The following is a 12,229-nucleotide window of genomic DNA, read 5'->3' as shown; positions in this document are numbered from 1 at the left end:
TTTTGTTTTTCATTAATATGTATGGGCGTTTTTGTTCTAAAAGGAGGGTAAGGAGGACTGACTTTCTGGTTCTATGCACCAAGAAAGTTGGAATTTGAGCCTACTGGGGCAGGTGCGGCCTAGGATGCTCCAGTCTTCTTGTAAATCATTTTTTGCACTCTGGTTCCTGACTCTGTGCTATAGTTTAGGATAGTACCAGCAAGCCTAGTCAACCCTCGACGAACCCTGACAGATGCATAATTACCAGCTTGACTAATTCAGATCCAGACAGAGTGACTGTGCAGATATTGATGTTGTATATTGGCCAAGGGTTTAAAAAACTCCAGACCAAGGTTGTTTGCGCAAGTCCAGACGGGATACAGAACTGGAGCCTGTGTCCATGTGAATTGTAAAGTTACAGAAAAACACTGTTCTTTGTCTCGTCCGCAGTAGGAGGGCCTGTGTGATACAAACGAGAGAGCTTTTACATTGGAGGGACTCCCGCCATCAGACATTCATGTTCTTAGGCTTTTGCTAAGCACAGTAAATGGCCAGTGTTAGTATTACCTACTTAAGTAATACTCAGGTTACTTACCTCAGCCTTGCCGGGATGCAATTAGTAAGCTTCTAATGCCTACAGGTATCAGCATTCAGTGTTTACCTCACTGAGCCAGTTTACTGTTGCAGAATGTGACTCCCTTCTTCCACTGCCATTCACCCTCCTACCCGATCTGGGTACCCAGCAGATTCCCAGAGTGCCATGTAAACAGGCCGGGTGGGCTTGGTGCAGCTTAGATCCTGATGATTTGAACTAAATCCAGTCCGTACTGCATTTCACAATAATGAGTCGATAAGGATTTATCCGTGTACTTCCTTTTTAATTCAAGTGAATCGCGAATGAAGATGTTTTGGGTGCTGTGCCATTGCCAGATAGGGGATGTTTCAAAATAATGACATTGACAATTCATCTAGAGTCAGCGCAGCCAGTGGGTTATTGATTATCGCGGGTTGCAGGATCCTCATTTCCTTGTGCCTTACTTTGTATAGCGTGCTCCTTCTTTTTGGAGCAGTTGACCAATGTTGGGTGCCCTTTGGAGTGGCCTCTGTTTCCTTTGACTGAGGGGCTCTTTGAGTTTCACCATTTCTGGAGTCCACTTCTCACTTCGAGAGAGAGTTTTAAAATTTAACCTGAGTATTTCACTGGCATGAACTAATTCACATTGAATTAGACTCTATCCTCCAATGCATAGAAACATTTCTGAAACCGTCTGTCAATATATTTTAACTTCCCTAGATTTACTATTCTCTGCAATAGTCCAACTGTAGGACTTCCCAACTGTGTGAATGAATTAATGAGTAAGGGACTTGTAAATGCACTGTTCACCTAATAGGTACGTTGGCACTAACATAAAGTAGTACTAATATGTGACGGTGAAAGACAGAACAACAAACAGCTATAATCCTTGCCTAGATGCACTCAGAAAGATATATTTTCTTTTAATTGTTGCTGGAAGATGTGCTGTATCATAGATCATTAGTTAAAAGGTAGTTAGTTCCAAGCCTTTGATGCCAGGCGACATCATTTGAAATGAGGGACAGAAATTCCAACATGTATGAGTTGAAAAAAGATTTAACGTCCTCCTGAGAATGATCGACGATGAAAACAGATGGTTGTCATCAGTGTTGAATGCACATTCCAGCCCGAAAGGCCATATAATGTTCAAGAGGACATAACATCCCCTCACTGATTTTTCTGTGGCTAAAGTTCTGTTTAATTTTGACTTTTTTTAAATTAATGCTTCACTGCTTCGTTCTAATGAAATATGATATCTGTAAAATGCTACACCTTGGTTTTGCAATTAGCTTTTGTTTTTCTTATCTCAGGTTTTGTAGTATTTATAGAGAGCACTTGATCCAGATTCATATTTGTCAAACCTGTGGGTGTGTTATTTCTTAAAAAACAGAAAGCTTCATATTTACAAACAAATTGACTTCAGTGAATATAATCAGTTGCTTTGTAATCTTTAGTTTGTAGTAATCAGACTTGAAACTCTTTTATGAACCATTTTCACTACAATAATCAGTTTTTATATTTGATTTTTTTTATATAATGTTACCTTCTTAGTCTCTGTTGTTGATAAATGTGTTTCCTTTAATGAGTCTCATGCAGTCTTAGAATGATATCATAAAAAGATTTATGCCTGATTATTTAAAAAACAATGTGTTTGACAGAAAATGTGTTTTTGACAAATTTTGTGTTTGACAAACATTTGATTATAATGTTATGAATTGTATTTGAATCATGTCAATTAGCAATTATAGAAATGTCTTGGAAAAGCTAGTGCAGTGAAGCATGTGTTACTCAACTTGGAATTCTTGAGCAAACCCAAAGGAGGCATAAATAAGAATAATATAACACTATTGTCCTCTGCTGAGGTGGGGTTAGAGGGAGTTAATTCTCTTGTTGGTGGGACCACTGCTAATTACCCATAGTGACGTAGGTTTGAGCCAAAGACAAGGGTGAATAATGAGAATTAACATCTATTAATGGGCAGTTGCCTGTGGGCATGCAAGGGTTTTAGCACTCGTCCCATAATTTCACCAGCCATTGGCAACAAGCCACCTAACTCAGCCGACTTTGTCTGTGCTTCACAGAGTATAAAAGTCTGACTTTTACTGAGTATAGAATGCTGAGACACCATAGGTTTGTAGTATGTATGGCTGTAGATACACATCCTCCACATGGTCCTGCCATCTAGTGTTGAGCTCAGACATTTGCAAGTTGTTTTTCTTCAAAGAGGTCTTCCAAATCGCAAGATTTGTTGTGACTCCTCACAATGTGCCTGGGTACCGACTCCATCTTAGATTGTTTTTTTCCGCCATCTGATCAGGACTTACCGTTGAGCGAGCTTTGAATTTGTTTTATTCTTCAGCAAGTTTTTCAGGCCCACAAGGCTGAATTCTGACACAGATGTTTTGAAAGAACAGTCTGCCTCTTGTCGGCTCTCTATTGCATGACTTCACCGGACACCTTTGGACAACCGCTGACCAACATTTGAAGACTAGAATATGGTTAATTAAACCTACCACAGAAATGTTCGAGCATTCTGCAGGAAGTGTGTAGGCCCACTGCACAGGCCTGTTTTGTGGCAAAGTCTACCAGGTTTGCCCACCACCACATTTTTGAAAACCAGGATGCGCCTAAATTGTAACATCAAGTACATTGCAATCCCTCCTGCAGAAGTGAGGCTTTGCTGCCTTCACATCTGTTCACTTACACTCAGCTGTCGTAGCAGGCCTACTTGCTGTAGCAGCCGACAGGGAACATTTATCCCAGCTCAGGATCCCAGCAGCCAAGGCTTCATGAAAGGTCTACAGAGGGCATATCTCCCAGAATACCTCCTGCTCCTGCGTTCAATCTCAACGCAGTTCTCACAAGTCTCATGGTGCTACCCTTTGAACATTTACTCTGATGCCCCTACAGTTCTTTTTGTGGAAGGTGGCTTTTCTAATGGCATAATTTCCCTCAGCTGCATTAGCAAGGTTCAGCCCCTCACCTTGCAGGAACCATCCAGTCAGGTTCACACGATAGGGTGGTTTTCGGGACCAATCCTAAATATCTCCCCAACGTGGTGTCACCTTTTCATCAGTAGTGGAAAGAGCACTACAGACATTAGATGTTAAAAGAGCTCCTATGTGTTACATCAACAGGAGCAAGCTCTTTCATAAGCGTGACCAGCTTTTTGTAGCCTTTGTGAAACATCGCAAGGGTCGTCCCAACTCTCAGACAGGTATAGCAGGATCGCTAGCCAAGTGCAATCAGACTAGCCTTATACAGCGGAGTCCTGTCTGTTCTGCCCTTGGCGCACACCAACTATACGAAATGGGCAACTATGGCTTTCTTAGGGAACATCAAGCTTGTAGACATCTACAAATCTGCCACCTGGTGAACGCCACACACTTTCACTAAGGACTTCTGCATTAATAGCTTAGCCCACAAGGAGGCTGTGTTTGTCGATGCAGTTTTTAAGCACTTTGTTCCAGGCAAGTGTATAATCAACTCACTAGCCACAGCTTCTGGAGGGCATTGCTTTACAGTCCCTGCAGATCATGTGTACCTAGAGCCACATACTACGGACAGAAAATGTTACCTGAAGGCATCTGTAACATATAGTGCTGGGGATTCTGTGCGTCCTCCCTCCTCCTTAAAGCTTGTAATGATTGCAGATCTTTTCATTTATTAACTAGTTTATACTACGTATGCATGGTGCACCATTCTACGCTCACTCAACACTACATACACTTCCCCACCTGCTGTACGAAGAAAAGAATCTGAGACAGAGAGACTACCTATGCGCATAGTGAACCAGGGGAGGAGTCTCTGCACATCTTGTGACTCCAAGCACTTCTTCAAAGAAAAATAACGTACAAATGCCCCAGCCCAACACTAGAGGGCATGAGTATGCGCTACACACTAGGAACAGATGCTTACATACAAGATAACATTTTCCTTCATGCCTATATTCTGTGCCGTTGAAGTGGTTGCACTAGTCCCAACATTCCATTAAAGGTACTGTTTATATTTATTCCTTCAGTAAGTACAAAGGTTTCTTAATTAACATATTGATAGTGCAGTTGCGGTTTCAGAAATGATGCTGCACCCAGAAGTAACTGCACCACTGTCAGTAAAGCGCACACATCTAGACACGAGTGTAAGTAGAAGGACTGGCGCTCTTGCGCAAACATAAATGTTTTCAACACCATGTTCTCTTTTTCCTTCCAGTTATGAAAGCTACGAAGAGCGAGGCCCAAAGTCCAACACGCGCGATACAAGTTTCAGCAGCATGGGAGGTTATGGAATCTCAGAGGAAGATGAGGATGAGGAGGAAGAACGCCGCCTGGGGCCGAGCGTGCTGAATCAGGTTCGTCTGTCAGAAGATGACGATAGCGAGGAGTTCCACTCCATCGGTGGAGACAGTGATCTAGATTCTGATAACGAATAACAGAGTCCCTCAGTTGTGAGAAGGAAGATTCCCCAGGGCTATCTGAGCTACGTGACCACCTTGGTGCAAGAAGATGACGGTATCCACAGCTACTCACACCAAGGACCAACACATGGCCTTAATCACTGCCTTACCCTTGACTAATGGAGACAGATGTTTTGCAAACACTGTCATCTGCCAAGAAAGACAAGTGTGATCTGAACACTAAATGTTCATATCAACCCAGCCGTAGCTCCCATTGTAGCCCAAGATGGGTGGGGTCAGCACAAGCGTCTTTCATCAAGAGGAGAGGAGGGACGATCCTCTCTGCCTGCGATGATACGTGATGCCTGCAGCCGTTACAGTTCATTGCACGATCCACAGATACTACGCACCCCAAATACAAGATTGATACTTCACACGAAGCAGCTGTGATAGACCTGAACATGTTAGGTGTAGTCCATGCTGCTCGTTAAAATCTGGAAGCTTGGTATTATTTTAAAAAGTTGGGTTACTCAAGCAACTTTGTATTGCTCTCAACGCAAGCAACAGTATCTTTCTCCACTTTCTGTTCCATTTTTTCCCACTCAAAGACTGTGTGATCTTTAGAGCTTTTAGAAATCCATGCGGTTGCTAACAACTTCTGTGGCACAAACCAAGCTTCTGATAAAGGGCATCTGAAGGGGAGGACATTCAAAGGATGTCTGACGTATTTGACTCAGACCCTCTGCATCCAGCAATCCCAGAACCCCAACTGCAGCTGACATTCAAGCACCGAATCCAAGACAACCAACCGAGGTAGCTCCATGCTGTCCAGGACAAATGTTGCAAAGCCCAAACCACTGCCAGGGACCCTGACCTCCGTGTCTGGTAGGTGTTACACACCTGATGCTCACACTCATGCAACACGCAACCGAAGCCGGACAACCTTCAAAAGCTGACATCAGCCAGGTAGCCAAAGTACTAACGGTGATGTGGAAAAGATCTCTGAAGTGGCATATTTAAAGCATTTGAGAGGACCTGGCATTCCGTCTAACTGCATTATTCTTGGTTATTGAAAAAGGAGTGGGAGTTTGGTGTGTGACTCTGTGTATAAATTTGGATACCCAAATGGAGTATTAGAGGTCACTGCTGATCTCATCGTTTGCACTTCTCAGGGCACAGATGCTGTCACCCGCAGTGTCAGAGCTCCCAATGCATCAGACAGGCGGTCACATCAGGCAGCTTGCAGTTTCAGAAGACGTATTGTGTCAGACTGTCTCTCCAAGTTAGCCGTCCTAATGGGTCAGATTGGCTACTGAAGCAGACAACCTGTCATATCAGACACTTGCTTCATGTGATCACCTTTTGCTTGAGATCATTTGACCTGCCTGATCGACTTTCAATTCAAGCTTAAGTACTGAAGACTATAGCAGAAATGGGGCCTCTCAAGTCCTCTCTTTTTATACTGTGTTCTCTATTGTGCTTTTGATATGTAATAAATACAAAATGAGTACATCTGTCTTATGTTTATTTAGGGTTCAGAAGGTCATTCAGTAGGGGTGTCCTCATAGAATTGCAGAAGAGAGATGTGGTGTTTCAAGACATAAGGATAGCAGGGTTCCTGGAGAGGGGTGGACACCTCGTGGACTCTGTGATAGCATGTCAGGTTCCCTGGAGGGGAGTGCAACCCTTGTGGACTCTATGACAGCAGGGTCCCTGGAGAGAGATGGGCACCTTGTAGACTTTGATACCAGGGTCCCTGGAGGGTGGTGCGCTCCTTGTGGACTCTATGATAGCAGGGTCTGTGGCAGGGGTGCACCCCTTGTGGACTCTGACAGCAGGATTCCTGGAGAGGGGTGGACACCTTATAGATGTGATGATAGCAGGGTCCCTAGAAAGGGGTGGATACCTTGTGGACATGACAATAGCTGTGTCCTTGTAGGGTGGTGCGCTCCTTGTGGACTCAATGATAGCAGTGTCCCTGGAGGGGGGGTTGCCCCTTGTGGACGGGTAGATAGCAGGGACCCTGAAGGGGGGTGGACACCTTGTGGACTTGAGGATTGCAGGGTCTCTTGAGGGGGGTGCGCTCCTTGTGGACTCTATGATAGCAGGGTCCCTGGAGGGGGTTGCGCTCCTTGTGGACTCTATGATAGCAGGGTCCCTGGAGGTGGTGCACTCCTTGTGGACTCTATGAAAGCAGGGTCCCTGGAGGGGGTTGCGCTCCTTGTGGTCTCTATGATAGCAGGGTCCCTGGAGGTGGTGCGCTCCTTGTGGACTCTATGATAGCAGGGTCCCTGGAGGGGGTGGCGCTCCTTGTGGACTCTATGATAGCAGGGTCCCTGGAGGTGGTGCACTCCTTGTGGACTCTATGAAAGCAGGGTCCCTGGAGGGGGTGGCGCTCCTTGTGGACTCTATGAAAGCAGGGTCCCTGGAGGGGGTTGCGCTCCTTGTGGACTTTGATAGCAGGGACCCTGAAGGGAGATGCGTACCTTGTTGACTATGATAGAAGGGTCCCTGAAGGTGGGTGGACACCTTGTGGACGTGAGGATAGCAGGGTCCTTGGAGGGAGGGGGACACTTTGTGGACATCAAGATAGCATGGGCCCTGGAGGGAGGGGTTTCCCTTGGTGAACATGAGGAAAGCAGGGCTCATAAAGGGAAATGCTCACCTCAAGGTCGTTATAAAGGCGGGGACACCTGACTGAGGGTTGTGGTGCAGTCTTTGCAGACACCCCACGCTTGCAGAGGGGTGCAGTCTGAATAGACTGAGGTCTGCGGCCAGAGAGGCGGGTGGCTCCCTCCACACTGTGTCAGTTTGACACCCAGCAGGAAGAGCTTTTTTTTGCAACATCTTGAAGGTGACAGGAAGGATTTTTAAAGTATTTTATTCTTTTTAACTTGTAAAGCGCCTTTATCTACAGCCCTCTGCCCAGATAACAAATGTGAAATGAAGAGATGAGAGGAAATAGAAAATTGCGTAAAGCGCAATGGGCATCAATTGCTCTGGCCATATGCCAGCGGTATTAAACATTGTGCCCGCATTATGCCACTTCTGCCCGTTAGCGCTCTCGGTCTTGAACTTGGCGCTACGGGAGGGGTCGGTGCACACTGCTGGATGAACACAGTCAGAGGTTCATGGCTGAAACACAACATTTAGTGTGCACCCCACCCCACTCCCAGTAGTCTACGCAGCTTGTTCAGGGTTAACCAGTTAAACAAGACACCTAGGCAGTGCCCAAGCAAGGCTTATGAAATGAAAAGCAGTCTTCAGAAGAAGAATATCACCTGTTCAGAAGCATCTTATCCCATGCCCGGTCTCTCAAGGGGCGTCTGAGCTCTAGGCATTCCTAATACAAAAACACAGGTACTGGGTTACAATTCATAGACCAGCATGTTAATGTTGTGTATTAGGAAATGGGAATTTCTTTTTGTTCTGAAAGATAAATGAAAGGTGACGTTCACTGTACGCCGTGGGAAGAAGAGCTTTCCATAAGGAGAGACCTCTGCTTGGTTGCACCTTTTTGGTACTTAGTTTCTATATAAAACTTTAGCATGTGGGTTTACTCACAGGGTCTAGAGTGGAGGTTTGTCCTGGCCTCATGACGTGCTTTTCATCACAACTTTACCCACAAAGAAACCCTCCCAGACCTATTTAACCCTTCCTCCCAGGATGCCCAACCTGGGGATCCAGGTAAATGGTAGGCAGGTTTGGGGATCTTCCTGTGGCGTGCTTGGGTTGAGAAGTCCATTTGGCCAGAACCCCTGCCTCTTCCACCTCCTATCCCCACCACCCAATCCACCTCTACCCTTTGTCCACTTCAGAAATCTAATTCTGCCACAGGTTCACCAACTGGTGCCATCTACCTTAGTTCCATGGCAATCCTATGGCATCCAGGGAGCTCCTCCTTTGCTGGTCCTGGGTGGACTCCATATGGTGCTCCATTGGTGGTTTAGCAGCACCTTCAGTAGGGTTGGGGTGCTCCTTCGCTCCAGACAAGACTCCATGTTGTACTCCATTGGTGGATTAACAGCACCTTCAGTAAGGCTGGGTGCTCATTCGCTCCAGGCTAGACTCCATATTGTACTCCATTGGTGGAGTAACAGCACCTTCAGTAAGGCTGGGTGCTCATTCGCTCCAGGCTAGACTCCATATTGTACTCCATTGGTGGAGTAACAGTACCTTCGGTAAGGCTGGGTGCTCATTCGCTCCAGACTAGGCTCCATAGGTGGACTAACAGCATCTTCAGTAGGGCCGGTTCCTCATTCGCTCCAGGGTAGGCTCCATGTTCTACTCCATTGGTGGTTTCATAGCACCTGCAATGGATGGACACTTCACTTTGGGGTAGACTCATCATCTGCTGTGCAATGTGGCTCCAAGTAAATAAAAACAAAGCTCTGTGCCACGGCCAGCATTGACCACCATAGCGGTTTGTTTTTATTTACAGGAAGCCATGTTGCACGACAGCCCACAGTAATAAAGCCAAATAGCTCTGTGTGAACTATTGACTTTGTTAATGTCTTTTAATGATGGCTTAAAATCAATAAAATAAAGCACTATGGCTCTGCCTGCCCTGGCCAGCATAGAGCTTAATGTTGTAAGGCGGTGGGCATAAAAAGGATGAGAGGAGGCAGAATAGACGACAACAATAAAGCAGGAGGGGCTGGGAGGGACAGGACAAACTACAAGTACTGGGGAGGTGGGAGGGGTGCAGAGTGGTAGAGAGGGTCCGCAAACACATACTTGCTTAAGGATTGACTGACTGAAAATAAAACAAACATTTTCAATGCAATGGGTCTCACGTTTGCTTGAGTTAGAGCTATTAGCATTAATTCCTAACTGAACTTTTCTTGCCACATAAATTAAAAATGAAAAGTAAAACAGTTAAGACATAAGCGAGCCGATTCAAAGCACCACGGCTGCCATGAGCGTGAAGGAGAGATAAAAAGGGAAAAATAAGTTTGCTCGCAGTCAAACCTATCGGCAAACATGCAATTATCCATGCAACAGGGTCGGTGTCCAAGGTGGCATTTACCAATAACAAAGGATTTTTGAAAGGCAAGCCCACAAATAAGTGAAAGTGATGGGTGTGCGGTGGGTGTGGTTAAAAGCCCACAACACTTGCAACAGGTCAAAGAGCTTGCGCGCTCGACTTAAAAAAGGTACGCGTACAAGTGGCAGCCAGTGGGAGAACACTGGCTGCAGAGACTGGAAACTACATTGTCAAAGCGACATGGAGGACCGGACGATGGGAGAAAGGAAGAGAAAATGGAAGCTGCAGGAGGCCTTCCTTGAGGCAAGGAAATGAGAATGATGTGGGAGCCAACCAATGTTAACTAACGGTAAGTATTAGGTGGGCTCTAACACAGTAACTATGGCCAAAGGAGTGATGGCCGCAACTGCGGCAGATCAGAAAGATAGCCTTTCCTCAGTTCTTCATGTATAATAAATGAGGTCATCCATAGGGGAAGTGATAACAGATATTTCTAAAGCATATTTTCAACTACTTGCAAAATGGAAGAATTAGCGTATCCCCAAATTTTGCTACAATATGCAGCAACAAAAATGCATTTCGCCCTATCTAATTTGAACATGGCATCCCGAAACTTATAACCAAGCTGAGATGCAAAGTCAAAAAATAGATGCAATGCTGAGCACCAAGCAGCACTTCAATTATGGAAAAACAATGAGAAGCATTATTAACCACTAGTAATGAGTCTGTTACACCACAATAACTTACTGCAAATAATCTCAGGCTATCGAGTGTGAGGAAACGGCCCTGAAAAGTTTAGATCATAATCTCCAAAATCTTAAACCATCCTAAATTGCAGCAAGCACTATTGTCTCTGACGCTGCTGTTCTGGACATTCACTTCATCAGCTCTCTCGACTTGAGCCTTCTTTCTGATGGATACTTCTAACTGCATATTCCTCACCATTCAAATATCTCTCAGGTGCCAGACAGTGCTCCTGCGAGCCAATAGGAGGTGTTGTGCGTCTCCACATTGGCCATTGAAGTGACCGAGCAGAGAGACATATAAACGTCACCCTTGTGTGCAGACATCAGTTCCTTTCTTTCCATGCCTTCATATGTGGATCTGGAGCTCTATTCCCTCCATTCTTCATCAGTTCACAGACTTCCAATCCATTTTTCAATTGTGCAAGGGAACAATGTCTCCTCCCAAGATTACAGGGGTCAAACTTTGGCATGACTGTCGGAAACTGATAATGAACTCGCACAAGGTCTGCTTCTGATGTCTGGGCTTGGGTCACGACTGTAAGTCATGCAAAAAATGTGACTCCATGCACCCGAAAGTGATCTGGGACTGTGAAGCGAAGATGCATGATGCTGACCACCAAAAATAGTCACAAGCATGAGTCCTGCTCCAGGTCGAGGGCTCAAACCCATTCCCACTTTCAAGGCTGTGATGACAACATGTCTTATTCACGTCCAAAGCCATCCGATAAGTCGAAGTCCAATGGGGAGAAGAAGCATAAGATATCAGAATGGGACTCAATCCTAGCCTGCCATTCTCTGTCTAAAGAGAAGTCGGGAGGGCATCAAGGTGCAAACCGATCTTGCTCCCAATCCCCTGTCGAGGAGTCCATCCTACAACGGACCCTGTTGTGCCCCAAATTTACCAGGGCATCGGCAAACCAATAGCATGTCAACACCTTGAATGAGGCCTTGCCTTGCAGTTTTTTCACTGTTTCAACTACTGATGGTGCGTTTTCAGGCCTCAAGGATCCACAAGACCCTCCAGTCGGGTTACTCCGAGCGGATCCATCCTCTCTGCTGTCTGAAGCCTTGGAGCCTGCTTTGGGTTCCACACCAACTCTGGTGCCGACTTCCATTCAGGGTCCAAGACCTACTTAGGTCCCTTCTTCATTGACTCCAGTCCTGAAGTCACCAGAATCACAGGTCCAATTCCTGAAGTCTTTGGTGTCCAACCCAGAACCGCATCTGTCTCGACCTAGACAGAGATTGGGCTTTGGCTCTTCTCTAACGCACCCAGTTCCTATGAAAACTGTTTAAGACAAAACACTTCCTCTACCACAAAGCCTTCCTCAGAGGCTCCATCATCTTTTTGGCTCAGATTCTGACCACAGTTTGCCAACACCTGATGATAATGGAAGTGTTTTACCCCCATAGTATGATGACAACAGTATTTATATTTACTTGCAGGAGGCCAATGGGCTTGATACTTCCCTTGATACATGGTTGGTTTTGCCCCTTGGATCCTCAATGGAGGAGAGATCTTCGTGTGCTGTAGTGATTAGATGTGTACC

The 12,229-nt window shown here is 45.6% G+C and overlaps 1 protein-coding gene across 2 annotated transcripts in view; it reads left to right on the top strand.

Moving 5' to 3' along the window:
* Positions 1-6,456, top strand: part of TAF1 (TATA-box binding protein associated factor 1) — a 290,896-nt gene extending 284,440 nt beyond the window's left edge. For both annotated transcript variants that reach the window (XM_069209109.1, XM_069209102.1), the window contains exon 40: positions 4,763-6,456. In XM_069209109.1, the coding sequence (XP_069065210.1) occupies positions 4,763-4,982 (220 nt within the window). In that variant the 3' untranslated portion in view covers positions 4,983-6,456. The remainder of the gene's footprint in view (positions 1-4,762) is intronic.
* Positions 6,457-12,229: the final 5,773 nt, after the last annotated feature.

Source organism: Pleurodeles waltl, chromosome 2_1, assembly GCF_031143425.1.
Source record: "Pleurodeles waltl isolate 20211129_DDA chromosome 2_1, aPleWal1.hap1.20221129, whole genome shotgun sequence".
Taxonomy (NCBI): domain Eukaryota; kingdom Metazoa; phylum Chordata; class Amphibia; order Caudata; family Salamandridae; genus Pleurodeles; species Pleurodeles waltl.
The sequence above is the reverse complement of the archived record's forward strand: the minus strand, read 5'-3'. Positions and strand labels throughout refer to the sequence as shown.